At 54.9% G+C, this 14,769-nt stretch overlaps 4 protein-coding genes across 4 annotated transcripts; 1 reads left to right on the top strand and 3 right to left on the bottom strand.

The window, feature by feature from the left end:
• Window positions 1-1,027: 1,027 nt before the first annotated feature.
• Window positions 1,028-4,871, bottom strand: HD553DRAFT_110124 (uncharacterized protein). Its single transcript, XM_046176426.1, has 7 exons — window positions 3,358-4,871; window positions 3,068-3,287; window positions 1,943-3,001; window positions 1,720-1,880; window positions 1,593-1,653; window positions 1,214-1,518; window positions 1,028-1,145 (listed from the first exon to the last, which is right to left on the bottom strand). Exons 1-6 carry the CDS (start codon window positions 4,608-4,610, stop codon window positions 1,291-1,293), a joined length of 2,982 nt encoding a protein of 993 aa, XP_046034395.1. The 5' UTR covers window positions 4,611-4,871; the 3' UTR covers window positions 1,028-1,145; window positions 1,214-1,290.
• Window positions 4,872-6,035: 1,164 nt separating this feature from the next.
• HD553DRAFT_110103 (aspartic peptidase domain-containing protein) lies at window positions 6,036-8,798 on the bottom strand. Its single transcript, XM_046176425.1, has 8 exons — window positions 8,300-8,798; window positions 8,096-8,225; window positions 7,880-8,037; window positions 7,649-7,797; window positions 7,254-7,592; window positions 7,094-7,188; window positions 6,952-7,022; window positions 6,036-6,852 (listed from the first exon to the last, which is right to left on the bottom strand). The coding sequence occupies exons 1-8, from the start codon at window positions 8,600-8,602 to the stop codon at window positions 6,187-6,189; spliced, it is 1,911 nt and encodes a 636-aa protein (XP_046034394.1). The 5' UTR covers window positions 8,603-8,798; the 3' UTR covers window positions 6,036-6,186.
• Window positions 8,799-9,064: 266 nt separating this feature from the next.
• On the bottom strand, window positions 9,065-9,716 carry HD553DRAFT_344701 (uncharacterized protein; the record flags this gene model as incomplete). The annotated part of the gene is made up of 3 exons (XM_046183016.1): window positions 9,065-9,148; window positions 9,242-9,377; window positions 9,475-9,716. The coding sequence occupies 3 exons, from the start codon at window positions 9,714-9,716 to the stop codon at window positions 9,065-9,067; spliced, it is 462 nt and encodes a 153-aa protein (XP_046034393.1).
• Window positions 9,717-12,147: 2,431 nt separating this feature from the next.
• Window positions 12,148-14,767, top strand: HD553DRAFT_109856 (uncharacterized protein). Its single transcript, XM_046176422.1, has 3 exons — window positions 12,148-13,471; window positions 13,539-13,584; window positions 13,645-14,767. Exons 1-3 carry the CDS (start codon window positions 12,371-12,373, stop codon window positions 14,583-14,585), a joined length of 2,088 nt encoding a protein of 695 aa, XP_046034392.1. The 5' UTR covers window positions 12,148-12,370; the 3' UTR covers window positions 14,586-14,767.
• Window positions 14,768-14,769: the final 2 nt, after the last annotated feature.

The following is a 14,769-nucleotide window of genomic DNA, read 5'->3' as shown; positions in this document are numbered from 1 at the left end:
AGGAGAAGAAGAGACGCCGAAACTGTCGAGCCAGAATAGAATGGAGAGAACCGATGTGTCGTGAGGTATCGAAGGGTTGTATTGTCGGAAAGCCTGAGACGACGGTCTTGTACCGCGGTGATAGAGAGGCACCTGTTGTTCTCTTGCAAGTGCATACAACCTTGTCGAAGCGATCCTTTTTTTGTTGTCGGAAAGGTGACCAGAATCCAGCGAGGCCAAGTGCTCGGCTGGGTTCATAGCATGCGATGAACGAGAGGTAGGAAAGGCTCAAGGACTAGTCCCCACCAGGATCCCCGTCTCCGTCTCCCATTGCCGGGTCAAGGAGGAACTCGTTGAAGCTGAAGTCGGCATCCGAGAACCCCATGTCCAATCCGCCGTGCGACAAACCCTCCAGAAAGGCGGGATCGACCCCGGATAGGTCGATGCCCCCGAACATGTCCATCGCTTGCTGGTTCTGAGATGTTGCCTGCTGCGAAAGTCCGTGATTCTGGGATTGTGCCGTCTGGCCCATATCTTGCGGCCGGTTTTGAGCTTGCGCAGCTGCAGCCAGATCGCCTGGAGATGGCACATTGCTGTGTTGACCTCCGTGACTGCTTGGCGCCAGATTGTTCTGATGAGTTTGATTCCCCGTTTTCTGAGGGGAAGGGGTTTTGCCGTCTGATGACCCCGAGCCCGAGCCCGAGCCCTGCGCAGGTGACTGCTGGAGTGTCGTTGTTGCATCAGCTTTATTCTGCTAGATTCATGGACCAGCCACTCACGTTCGTATCGTCCTGCTTTCTCTCTTGCATCGAATTACCGAGCGGTCTCTGCCGTGATAACGGTCGTGGTGTAGCTGTTATAGAAGGCGAAGCCGGGGTAGGCATGGATTGCGGTGCCTGTCCCGATCCCGGTTGACCTGGTTTATTTTGCCCTCGTTGCATCGCCTGAGATAGGTTCAACTGCGTTGATGACGGTGTCGCAGCCTGTATCTGTTGACCAAAGGCCGCACTATCGTGGTCGACTTCCTCTCGTGGAGCTTCAGGGAGAGTGGGCGGTTGCACCGATCCATTGCTCTGGTTGCTCGGAGAAAAGTGATCGTTCGACTTGATGGCTCTCATTGCGGCCAACTGCTGCTCCCGCACCCGGTGCTGATACTGACGCATGCTCTGATTCATGAGTTTTTCGTATATGTCAACCCAATGCGCCTGGGTAGACGAAAGATTCGGATGCTCACCTGTTCGTCTTGCTGTCCGTTCACGGATTGAGGGGTTGGAGGCTGCGACTGCTGGTTGTGGGCCATATGAGCTTGCATCATTTGCTGCTGCTGCATCTGTTGGGCGTGTTGCTGTGCTTGGAGCGATGCTTGTGCCATGTTCTGATTTTGCGTCTGCACAGCCATGGCTTGGTTGAACGGAAGATTGCCTTGATGCGGTGTCTGCTGATGAGGAGTCTCCGGTTGCGCGCCAAACGGACTGGCCGCGGCACTACCAGAGTTACGACGCATCCGTTTGCGATCAGGAGGAGACATGCCGCGATCTTCTGTCTGACGCTATCATAGTCAAAAGGTGTCAAAAATCGACTTGGGTTAACGCGCGGACCGTCAAGTTGCTTACCTGCTGTAGTTGCGCCTGGTTCTGTCCCGTCATTTGAGGAGTCATCTGCATCCCATTCGGCCTTTGAAGCAAAAGATGAAGGGATCGATACCAAGCGACAACCTTCAAAGAGAATACAGTCGCTAACCTCTTCATAGCCGTCGCCCCCTCTTGGCCGGGTTGTGCGAAGCCCTGCGGGACCTGCCGAGCATTCATGCCGCCCTGTTGCTGACCCGGATTCTGGGCCATGGCACTCTGAGCCTGGGCATGACGCACGAGAAAGGTGTGATAGGTATGCTTGAGTCGATCCTGCGGACAAAGTCAAAGTCAGCCAGAACATCTCGCTTTCCGCGCATAACTCTGGCACTAACCCTTTCGACGGGACTCATGTTCTCGGTACTGCGCGATTCCATATTACACGCGCTAAGAGCTTGGACCATGAGAGGGATGTTGATGCTGCCGTACCCGAACATCTGGAACCGCGCGTCCATCTGCATCTGCATTGCCTGCTGATTTTGAGCCTGTTGCGCCGCTTGCTGCTGTTGTTGTTGCTGTTGTTGAGCCTGCAAATGCCGCTGTTGCTGCTGTTGCTGCTGCTGCATAAACTGCTGCTGCTGAGCATTCGGTATTTGTTGCTGTGCCTGCTGCTGTTGAGCAGCGAGGCGAGCTCTCTGTTCGGCTTGTAGCTGCATGGTCTGTGGCGTCGCCGGTACTTGGCCCTGCATCGGACCGGGACCAGCCTGAGGGTACCCTGCCTGTCCAGGCTGCATCTGCTGCTGTTGTAGCGGTGTAGTCGCTCGATTGGCACTCCCATTCGGGTTTCGGGCGGCCAACATCTTTTGCTGCTGCATCTGCTGAGCACCGAGATGAGGCGAGGGAGCCGTCTGGGTGCTTTGCTGTTGCTGCTGCTGTTGAGCGTTGGCTTGTTGCTGTTGCATATGTTGCACCGTACCGGGTGGGTAATACTGTCCGTTCTGCTGGGCACCTTCTGCTCCAACGGGTAACGACTGCTGTCTGGACGGCAGTTGCGATGCCATGACGCCAGATCGAGCCGTCATCGCAGGCGAAGCCGGACTCTGGCTTTGTTGCTGCGATATGTACCGTTGCTGCAAGGCCGTAGGACCTTGTCCTGGCTGCTGAAGTTGAGGTGCAGCGGAGGCAGGTCTTGCGATGCTCGCGTTCTGTTGCTGCTGTTGTTGCTGTTGCTGCTGGGCCAAGAGCTGCTGATGCTGGAGGTATTGTTGCTGTTGAGGCGTCATTCCCTGCGGGTAACCCGTCACACCGTTCGGATGCACGAAGCCGCCTTGGGACTGGGCTGACGCTTGACGAATAGCATGCGCCATCTGGGCAGTCATGGGTTGACCTGGCCGACCCATGCCCAAAGCATGTTGCTGCTGCTGCTGTTGCAGTACCTTGTTCCGCACCTGTGCCTGGAACAGCGTCAGACAACCATCTTCAGTCTGTGAAGCACGTACCGCAACGATAATGAAACATACCTCGATGTAAGCCTGCGCATCAGCCGTGGGCTGTCCGGCCTTGCCAGGATTTCCCGCCGAAAACACATCCCAGAACACGCTCCACCACTCGTATAAGAGCCCCTGAGGTGCATCTACCGGTACGACGGTCTGGTTGCCCAAGCTAGCCTCCTCGTTCAGCGCTTGGGCTGCTCCGGTAAAGTTTCGCTTTGACAGGTAGTCATGGATGTACAGGTGTAACCTGGGTTTGAGATTGATAAAGATCGAGAATCAGTAGTCATCGCGTGTTTCCAGAACGCTCGTCCACATACATATGATCCCCATTCCACCTATCGTCATCCACGCTACCATGTGCCGACCCCGCTACCCCATATCCAGCAAGTCCCGGCGTCTGATGTGGCATTCCATGCGTCGGCCCGTTTTGCTGCATAGGCGTTTGCTGCTGCTGGCCAGTATGTTGAGCCTGTAGCGGCGTCTGTTGCTGTTGGGCCGCCTGAGCCAAGGCGAGAGCTTGTTGTTGTTGTTGCCCCGCTTGTTGCTGCTGTTGTTGCGCCTGACGAAGCATGGTCGACCGTTGCTGGGGCGTCATGTTCATGTTCATCGCCATCCCCATACCCATCTGCTGCATCGCCTGAGCGTGCTGAGCCTGGGCTTGAGCCTGCGCATGAGCCTGGGCTTGAGCCTGTGCTTGAGCTTGAGCTTGCGCCTGAGCTTGAGCTTGATTTTGAGTATGACCCTGCTGACCCACTTGCTGCTGCTGAGCTTGACGCTGCTGCTCGTACTCTCCGCTTCCCTGCGCATACCCGTTCGGCAACTGCCCTTGAGCGCTGGGTTGAGGCGTCTGATACGCCTGATTCGATGGCCCGGCTACCGCATTGATGTTCCCGTTGACCATCGTATGGTTTCCCCCGGTAGGTTGACCGAGCTTTGGGGTCTGACTCGGTCGAACTTGTGCTTGAGCCGGTTGAACCTGCCCTTGACCTGGGGCTTGCGTCTGCTGTTGCTGCTGCTGATGGTGAGCCAGCTGAGCTTGATGCTGTTGTTGCTGATGGTGTGCGGCCATCTGTTGCTGTTGCTGTTGCTGTTGCTGCTGCTGCAACTGAGCGTGATGCTGCATCTGTTGTTGCATGCCCGGATGTTGCTGTTGAAGCTGCTGCTGCTGCTGCTGCTGCTGCTGCTGTTGCTGCTGCTGCATCATCGCGAACCGTTGTTGTTGGGTCGGCGTATATCCTGGAGGTGCACTGGTCTGCATCATTGATGCTTGACCCGGTACGGGTTGCGGATGTAGGGCATTCATGTGCTGTGAAGGAGTCTGTCGAGGTGTCGGTTGACGATGAGGAGTGGAGGGCGGGACGTTCTCAGCTGAGACGCCAGTGATGGGTGTCGGAGCCTGGTGAGGGACAGGCGTCGCTGCGGTGTGTCTCGTGGCAGCGTAGACAGTAGAAGGGTCGTAATATTGATTCTGGTTATGTTGCTGTGATCGCAAGGTCGATGGTGAAGGGGGGACCTGCTGAACTGTCGAGGGTGGTCTTGCGTAGATCCCAGCCTGAACTGGTTGGGTCATTGACCGGTCAGGCACTCTCTCGGACGCCTATCGCTCTAGCCCGGATCTTGATGGAAGAATCCCCCTCTCGACACAGAGCCTCGGTGGTGTAGGTTGTTGAGAGACTGACGGTGACGTCAAAGGTGTCTCTTGACGGGATGATGAGGAAAGCGACCTTTTCTTTCGAGACTCGCTCGGTCGATCAAAAGGTCCCGACGAGTGGTCGGTAGTCGTCAAGGAGTTCGTATTGTCTGATCAAGTACGTCGTGCCATGTCGATCCTTTGTAGATCAAAGACGGTGACTAGGATTATATATGTCTTGGGTCCACGGTTTGGACGATCCTCGTCGGTCTGGATCGTCGATATACCTGAACGTGTTTGCGTTCGAGGAACAAGGCCTCTCCCACGACGTCGCTCGTGCGTAGGGGATATCCGTCGTGTATTCCGAACCGGGGCCGATCTCTCTCTCTATGAGTGGTGTTGTGGCCTTGAGCAGTGTACGTCTGACGGGTGTTCAGGCTGACAGGTGGTCTGAATAGCAAAGATGCCAACTACCTATCGACAGAGCCCAGATGCATTTGAAGTGAGGGGTTCGGCGAACGCAGGGATGGGTCGCTCTCGTTATCGGGGCCAGCCTTGGAGCCTCTTGCGTGCGCGCGTCCACGCTCTAGCTTCTCCCCTCTCTCGCTCGCTCTCCTCCTCGCGCTCGACCGTTTCCCCCACCTTCTCCTCGTCTTGGCCCCAGCCTTTCGAGCATTCTTTCCTTACTGACAGGCATAAAGACAGTGATCTTACATGGGTATCACCACAGAGGGCGATCTAGCGGAGATACGGCAGGCCGTACAATCTGCAGACCTTTACCAAGCTCAATAGCGAGTGACGGCTGCGTTTCTTTTCACTCGCGGAGATCGCCTTTGGCTCATGATGTCAGGGACCGGCCGCTGGCCGCTGGCTTTCCGTCAAACCTTTTGTGATCTGACCCGACCCGAGACTCGAACTCGCCTGCGTACTTGAAGCCTCACGAAACAAATCTCGAGTACCTCCAACCATCATGTCCTTGGTATGCCATGTCGCCACAGATCGATCCCGACTCGACCTTTTCCATCTGTCTGTTCTGTCGTGAGCCAGCTCATCATATCGCTCGTGACCGACCGGAAGAGGTGATCGACTGACGCGCAGGCGCCGGATCTTTCTGATCCCGTCCGGAAGCGAGAAGAAGTCATCCGAGATCCGAGGGAGGTCGTTTCGGATCGATGCATGTGATTACGAGAGGAGGGGAAGGGCATAGAGCGCATAGATACATCATACTCAAACAGGGTTGTAGAGAGGGCTAATTTACTGACTATCAGTATCGTCCCCACGAACTGTCCAGCTGACCGCTTCAACCGCTGAGAAGGACCACTTCCCTACTGCGTTCGCGCTCTATCAAACGCAATTGAGTATCGCTGGATCAGGGATATGGCATGATCGCATTATTGTTGTTGTTTACACGAGCACTCGACGAGATACGGAATGGATTGGTGGAAGGGATGGAAAATGGGTACAATGGTGATATTTTTGGTAGATAGACGTCTCCGGACCAGGATGGATCATCACGTTATCGCAGCCATCTTCGCTTGCGGCTTGGCGCTTGGATCGTGTTATACATAGTATTCACGGTATTGATACTGCCGCTCGTCTCAGTGGAAGTCGGCGCAACCACTGGCGCATCGTTGCGATCGGCAGTCGCGTTGTAAATAGAATTGGTTGTGGTGGCCGTGGTTACGGTTGCGACTATAGCTGTGTTCGAAGCCTCCACTGTCTGATCACCGGCGTTCGTCGTTGCGATTGAAGGCATTCCTTGTTCGAGTACTGAGGGATCAGTTCGGTCCGTCGAGGAGCTGATAGTCGTCTGGGTGCCCTGTGCGCTCGCCGTCCCGATCCATGCGCTTGAGGCCACATAATTGGAGGGTTCAACGTAGTTGCCAGGGTAAGCAGTGGTATTAGCTCCATATTCAGCACCTTGAGCGGATGTCGCCGAGGACACCTGTCCAGTAGCAAGCCCATAATCTTGAGTAGTGGTCGAGGCGTTGGCCTGGGCCATAGTTTGCGTTTGTACGAAAGAAGCAGTGCCATTCGTTGACTCGGGTAACGGCGGGCCTTGGATCGTGGCTGTCGCAGTCGCGGTCGCATTTGACTCGACCATCTTACTACCGGAAGAGGTGGCCCCATCGAGCGGCCACAATATCACTTCACCGCTATCAAAGTTCCAACTGGAATACACCTGACGAAACAGGCGCGGGGCGACGAAAGGTTAGCGCGCTTTCGGTTCATCCGTCAACGGACCCGAGATTGGTTGCGAGGATCCGGAAAATGCGCTCACGGTTCTGAGAAAGGGTAGGCCCATCAACCAATGTCGATCCTTGTTGTCGTACTCGGAAGTCCATCCAAACACTAAAAGGGGGAAAGATGTTAGCCCGTTGCAGCTCGATCCTATCAACACATCTCTGACGGGATCCACTCACTGCTGGTGTTTTGCAGATTTCCATGACACCAGCCTACAAATGGTTGCGTCGCGGCGAGCTGTCCATTCACATAGCGCTGAACAGGTCGTCCCGAGCTGGCGTGCGATATTCTTGATTTCAGTCGAGATTCGTTTCGTGTGGTGCACATTTGAGGACTCACTCTACCAAAGCTTCGTATGGCACGGGAAATTGTTTGCCTCCGAATCCGAAACTAAAACTGAAATTCTCCGGCGCTTGACACGGCAAGGCGTAGTAGGACGACTTGTCATCGCTGTCGAGGTCGTGGAAGAAGATACCTTGCAAGCTCTTGTAGATCGATTCGACAGCATCCCATGGACCAAAGATGTGACTACTCCCGGTGTCAAAAATCGCCGTATCATTCGGGAAATTTACCGTCGCGTTCCCCATCACGAGCGCATTGGCAAGCGGGACCTCGTAATGATAGACGTCTGTCACGCTAGGGAGAATAACCTTTCCAGCCTCGTTCCAAGTTAACGATCTACGTCTTGGCCCGTCAGCAACTCCGCGCGATGTGTTTGCGGTGTCCGTACTCACTCGTCGACTCCCCCAATAGTCAGTTGAGGCTTATCTTGGCTGAGAAATATGCCACAAACGGGACTGTCGATGCTGCCATTTCGGTACAGGGCCTGTAAGGGCGATGGCACCTCTAGCGCTATGCCGCTGGCATCTTTGACTGTCAGGTTCTGCAGTTGTAGCGTGCCATAGTCAGACAAAGTTTCCTGATCAGCTTTGAATGGCGATGCCTTCTTCGTCTGAACCGCTCACCCCGTGACCCAAGGGAAGAATCCCAACGACATCCTGCGCTGGGGATGGGAAAGGCCAGATACGTGCTTCGTCCACGCTTACGAAGGTGACGTTGGACACGCGATGATCGCCCAAACTGAACGTCTCCGTTTTATAACTTCCCGAGACATCTCCGATAGCTACCCAGCAATTATTGACGTGAGCCAAGGGCTAGTTGGGATGCACCGGTTTACTTACCATACTCGAGGTGGGCTCGGTTGTAAGGGGTCTCTCCGTAAGTGGTGGTAGTATTAACCGTGTAGCGTGGAATCGCAGCGTCAATCTTGCAACCTTGACAACTAGGGCTGGCAATCCAGAAGTTCGGGCTCTAGAGGTGGAAACCAAGTTAAACCCCATGCCAAATACGATGATGACCAATAAGACCTCGATCCTTCCACCTACTCCAGAGTCTATCATCATCTTATAAGTACTCCCCCCAGTTCCCAAGCCGATGCCCACGTCTACGGTGAGGACGGTGCCATCATTGTCGAGCGCGAAAAAGGCGTCCGCGCCTTTGGTATCCACAGGAGCTCCCGCCATGGCGACGATTCCATCCGTTTGACCCTGGACGACAGATTGGTCACGAGAGACCCTGGTTTCCGACATGGACAGCGTGATCGCTGCCTGGACCTGGTTAGTCGCATGCAGCAAGGTGAATGCCGACAAGGCAATGGCTCGGTTCGAAAAGAGTGTTGTCGCGAACATGATGTCCGGCGTATTTGATCGCGGTGACGAGCCAGCTGCACCGGGGGTGAATTGAAGTATAGAGGGTCAAGATGTCTTGGGGATGCTATGATCAAAAGCTCTAGCTGGAAACTCGATGTCGCTTGTAGCTTGTAGTCCTTCAAGGAGTCCGAACCGAACCAGAGTATAAGTGGGCTATGTCGAGAATCTTGATACACGATCTGCCGACCTGAAACAAGGGAGCTGATTGGGACATCCTTTCAGACTTTCAGGACTAGATCCGTTACAAGATCGCAAGGCATTCACACGCCTGCAAGTTTCAGCCTCTTCACGATTACGGGGACGGTTGCTGCGGAACCAAGGACGGACGGGTCATTTGAGCGGTGAAAGTGAGTGCTTATAATACTATTGACAATGACATGCTATGGACATCCTCGACGATACCCTATCCTAGGCCTTCTATTGTTTAACAAGAGGGAGAGCCTAGTATCGAGCGGCGGCTTGCTGACAGGCCTTGAGGGCCTCGAGGTAGTATGAACACGATTGGTAGTCATTCGTGGCATCCAACTGAGGAGGAACGAGAGGATGTACAAGCGAGAATCAGCGTCTCGTCTCACAGAAAGGAAGCCGTGAACGAAGAAGAAAGGCTATACTACTCACGCATTTCGTAAAGTCCCTGGCCTCGATGCTGCAGGTAGCACCTTGAGACTGGTTCTGGAAGTTGGCAGGGGCCTGGCTCTGAGCGGGAAGCTCAGCAGGAGGTGGTGGGGCAGCGTGGTTGGAACCTCCGAAAAGCCTGGAACGAACAATACCCACATGAGTCAGTTTACCGATCGGGCGAGGCAAGACCAGACCGTGGCGATCGTCGACAACCTCTCAGAGGCGATACTCACATGTTGGAGATTCCGTGTCCGATCACGCTTCCACTAGCGACACCAGCAGCTGTACTGGCAATCCCAGCGAGCATACCGGGCTGCCTCTGTTGACCCATGGCCTGGGGAGGTACGGCATGACCAGCAGGGGCGGCCTGGGCAGGGTAGGCAGAGGTCGAGGCCTGTCGAGTCTGCTGGTGCGAAGGAGCAGGAGCCGGGGCAGCTCGAGCGGTAGGTCGGGAAGATCGGGATTGTCGGGGCATTATTGAGTGTGTTGTCGAGTTTACTTGAGTAGTATGGTAGATGTGTAGATCGTGTAGATGCTGGGTTCTGGCACAGCGATCAGATCGCCACAGGATCGATGGAATCCAATCCTGATGCTCATATTCAAAGCTAGGGAGGAGAGCTGACGAGAGGCGACGCGCTGACGTCCGCGGAACGGCCGGGTAACGGCAGAGTAGTGGTACTTTTTTCTCGCTCACTCCGCGCCAATTAATCCGGCTTCGAAGTTTGTTGCTTCCAGCATCTTCTAGCCCCCGCGCTCGTTTCATCTCGGCTCATCGAACAGCTCGATGGCGATCAGCTACTCGGCTCGAGCTGAAAATGTCACACCGTAACAGTGCTCGAGCTTGAACATCTCCAGAATACTCTAAAACAACAGCTCGACACGGGAACCTAGTAGTTTCTGATCTTTCCCGTGGACGTAAAAAGTGAGACGATAACCTTCATTCTCCCTTGCCAGAGGGCTTGGGACTTGATCGCGAATCAATCGAGCATGGTCTCCCATTGTCACGAATGTGTTTAAGAAAGGGACATGTCTGCATATGTACACCCAAATACGACCCGCGTAGAAGCGTCTGGGGGTTTGCTATAGGCTCAAGCTATGCTGTTACTGCGTCAAGATCGCTCGACATCGGCTGGACCGGTGGATACTCAAGGGCTGATCGGATGAGTCGGAACCCACAGACAGGCCGCCTGATCTCTCAGTCGGCTCTGGAAGTATCTGCTGTCGTTTCCGTGAATGGGTAGGAGACGGGGATTCGGCTGGAGGTTCGAACGCGCGGGCCATCATTTAACGATGCCTGACGCCGCAACCTACCTAATACACGGTCAACGGCAGGCATCATCATCATTTCAGTCTGCGTCGGACTCTATGAGAAGGTATATTCACTTTCAATTGCCTCGTGATCATCAGGCTATGGCGACGAGAGGGTCGTACTGAGCGGCAGCTTCCGGTGACGAAGTCACTCGCCTTTGGGCGATTGAGCTCTTAGCGACTGATGACTCCGGCTCAGAGCACCTTTCGTGTATCACGGCGCTGTCTCTTCAGTGGAACGACCTGCATCTGAACGCAAGGCTAACTTGGGTGATACCTATACGATAAAGGTACTTCGAACAGGTACTTCGACGGTACTGCGCGGTCGTGAGTGATACAAGACAAGAGTTGGTCGCTGAATTTGGCAACCATGGCTGCGCAGCACTCATATTTCAGCTCCATCTTTGGGGCGCCTAGCTGTTTACACATTTCGAACCAAGAATCGACAGAGTGCGGTGCAGACGGCGACTTGATGTGCAAATGGCAGGCTGTACGATGAGAGCAAAGGCCGAAACACTCCATTCAGAGAGATGGGATTCCAGACGAAACGCGGCGATTGATGCAATATGACGACTATCGAAACGTGTTCGCAGACATCGGCGTCATGATCCCCATTTGAATACCGGAAATGGCTGTTTGCGTCTCTATACCAGGCAGCAGCGAACAACTACGCTGTCATCCTGGCAAGGGGTCTGCAGAGCGCATCAAGACTGCACTTCTCACCGACCTTTGGTCATCTTGCTTTCTGCCAAAGTCGGTTCTTTCGGCGTTCAAACACGATACATACAACGTCGTCACAGGGCTGCAGGACAGCACCGACATGTCAGTGTAAGATAGTCAGCAGACTCCACTCACACGAAACCTTCTGCGCCCCACCATCTGCTCTAGCCTGGCGCCCGTCTGCCCAGTAGGTGAAACTGAGGATCCGCCCCTCTCTCCCGAGTTCCATTCGGTCTCGACGTTTCCAAACCCCGGGACCGGCGAATCGGTTTTGGGAAAGAGGCTTTGCGCCTCTCCGGTCGGGCTTTGCTTTGGAATTTGCTACTGCGCAGCTCGGTCTTGGTAAACGCTGGCCCCCTATCTCGTTTGTATCCAAACCAAGAGAATGCCTGCGCGTGTTCTCCGTCCGGCAGATCTCGTCCGGGTATACCCTATCTCAGCAGCGTCTTCGTCCTCGTCCTCACAGAGCGAGCATGCGGTACCAGGACAAAAGAGACGCTGGTTTTCCGTGTTGGTTCCATCTGGACCCGACTTCGTTACAGATCATCGAGATCAGAGGCGAGAGAAGTCATCTGATCTCCTGTGCATGTCGGTCTCGATCGAAAGGGGAGCAAGGGGACAGGAAGCTGGAGCAAGAGGAGACGAGACATTCTCCAATCGAGAGCTAGAGATGGGCGCGAGCGATTCGGAGAGGAGCGGTCCGGGGGAATGGGTTGTGTCCAGCGCGCGCGCGACGTGACCACGATGGTTTCGGCTCCGAGCGAGCGAACGAAGCACCATCTCGGTCTTCCCCTCATGACCGAGGGCGAGGGGCGAGCGATAGGGGGAGACGATTTCCAACCTCTCCCTCTCCCCCCCCCCCCTTTCACCACGGCCACCACCCACCACCACTCTAATCGATCGACACACACTTCGGTCATCTCTCCTCACCGAGGCCTCGTGCAAGGCTAGCAAGCTCGACAAGCTCTTGTTCCTATTCCACAAACCGGGAGGACGACGGCCACGCACGGATGACGGTTGGATTGGGTCATTTCCCCGGGACGAGCTCCTAGCTATTCCTTCTGTGACTACATATATAGCAACAGAGGTATTCTTGAATCGATGGCCGACAGGGGAGCCGCCGACTCGGCTTCGAGCCAGACATCCCGTCATACCGAGACATCGGAACGGCTACCCCGTATCGTAACAGGTTCACCACCCCGTGATCATCGTTATCAACATCATCACCGCCGAGAGGATCTCGACGACGATCACTTCAACCAGTACCGAGGAGGTGTTCATCAAGGTCCTAGTGCAAATCGTCGGCCAGATCCTCAAACAACACCGGAGCGTGGACATCTCTTCAGCCTGCCCCCGATCGAAGCGTTTCAGCATCGATCACACTCGCCAACTGTATTACCAGGCCGATCGTCGGATCATCGCTCAGAAACGAGGATGAACCAATTCGTTAACAGCGGAACAGGGGGAATATGGCAGAATTCGTGGCAGAGTAAGGACGGGGATGGCGTTGCCGGGTTCCCACATTCATCAGGATCTACATCGGGTTCGCATCAAATTCCGATGTCAACAGAAACTCGAAACCATCAATACTCTTGGTCTTCCGGCCAGCCCATGCCTCCCCTCCCTTTCGACGATCGAACTTCCGTCTCTGCACCAATAGGACCTCCCCAGTATCCCTACCACTCGAGCGGACCTCGAAGCGATCCCCTCGATCCGAACGCAACAGGTCATCCACCGGGATACCAAGGCCCCTATCTACCTCCGGCTCAACGGTTCGAGCAATCCGTACCTCCGCCACGAGCCTCGCAATCGGTCCAGTCTCCGCATCATGCAGCAAACATACGTTTGCCCTTAGCCACCTCTTCGTCAACGCCATCAACATTAATGCCGAACCGGTATCCTCCTGCACCGCTAAACACGGCCGTCCACTCGACCGGAGTCCCAAACGCCTCCCCGCTTCTCACCATGCGGGCCTTGGGCGAGGCAGTCCCATCGTTGCCCGCAACTTCGAGCAAGGGCTTGTCCCGCAATACAGGTGCTGGCTCGGGGACGTCAGATCGCGATAGGGAAAGGGACAGAGATAGACCGAGAAAGAGGGCCAAAACGAGGTCAGGGATCGGGACGGGGAATGGAAATGGGAACGGAGGACCTGTCAAGGCCGGGACAAGTAAAGAGGCCAGCGTGGTGGATGCCAAGGAGATGGTGAGCCATATCGGTGGGTTCGAATCAGGAATTCAAACTGATGCTTGCTCGTGTGATTTTGCCGCAGATCTCGGCGTATTGCGACGAATTGTGTCATCTGGCGGAAGGCACAGGTGAGATGCAAACGTTCACTCTGCTTTATGTTTTGGACCTGACCCTGAATTCACTTCTAGTACAAGGCGACTCGATGACGGACTCGCTGCGGCTGTCTGAACTTTCACGCCAGATCGTCTTGAAACTTTCCGCCGTCGCTTCAGATTGCGGTCTGGACGATCTGGTAATCACCGAGCAGGACTTGGAATCTGGGCTCGAACCTCTATCGCTCGTGAGACCTGCCGGCTCGGTGAGGACAAGGTCTGGCGAAAATGTTTCGACGGAAAAGGAGGGGGAGAACGGGACGCAAGCTCTAAACGCTTCCCGCTTGGTGGCGAAACCTACGTCGGTGATGAACGCTCAAACACCTGCCGAGGCGGCCAGGGATATGGAATTTATACGCACTAGAAGGGACGAACTGAATGCGAAAGCAGCTGCGGCGGAAAAGGAGAAGGAAAAGGAAGGCAAAGACCGTGAAGAATTGGATAACAATGGAGTCGGTGGGCTAGATCTAGAGCCGATCGATCCGGATCATGATCTCATCAAGAGAGACCTGGCTTCGCCCGCAAAATTGAGCTCGGCCGTACCGCCTTTCACCGAGACGTTTGTTGCTTTACCTGCGCGGGAAACAACACAATCGACGGCGTCTCCTTTACAGCTACAAGCGTCTATCGCACCGATACAGCGTCATCCGTACCGCTTGTCGACGTACGAGCCCTTCATGCCGTTCCCGTACATGATGACCGCAGCGGTGTCAGACGCACCGGGCATGTTGTCGCCACGACAGTCCGTCGATACTGGATTGACGAGCCTGGTTCCCACGCCACACGATTACCAGACCAACCTTCCACTCAGGACCTGTCATTCGTGCGGCGTCGTGCAGGCAACAGAGTGGAAGCTGGGTCCGGATGGCCCGGATACGTTGTGTGCGGTGTGTGGGACACACTGGCTGCAACAAGCACAAACTTGGCTGTCGCTTCCTCCGTATAAATCGATGTCAAAGGTAGGAGGCGGAATGTGAAACTATAGGACAAAGTGAATCAGGAATTCGAAACAGTTGTAGCCAAATGAGATCTGTAGCGCTAAATGGATACGTTGGACCGAGCTGTCGTCATGGCTGGCAATTGCTCCCGTTGGTGACATCAACACGCTATTCTCCGGTCATCTATATCATCGCCGAGACGTCGCTTGATATACGTGGCGCG

The sequence above is a fragment of the Filobasidium floriforme genome (assembly GCF_021052385.1).
Source record: "Filobasidium floriforme strain CBS 6241 chromosome Unknown HD553scaffold_20, whole genome shotgun sequence".
Taxonomy (NCBI): Eukaryota; Fungi; Basidiomycota; class Tremellomycetes; order Filobasidiales; family Filobasidiaceae; genus Filobasidium; species Filobasidium floriforme.
Note: the sequence above shows the minus strand (reverse complement) of the source record. Positions and strands in the feature narration are given on the sequence as shown.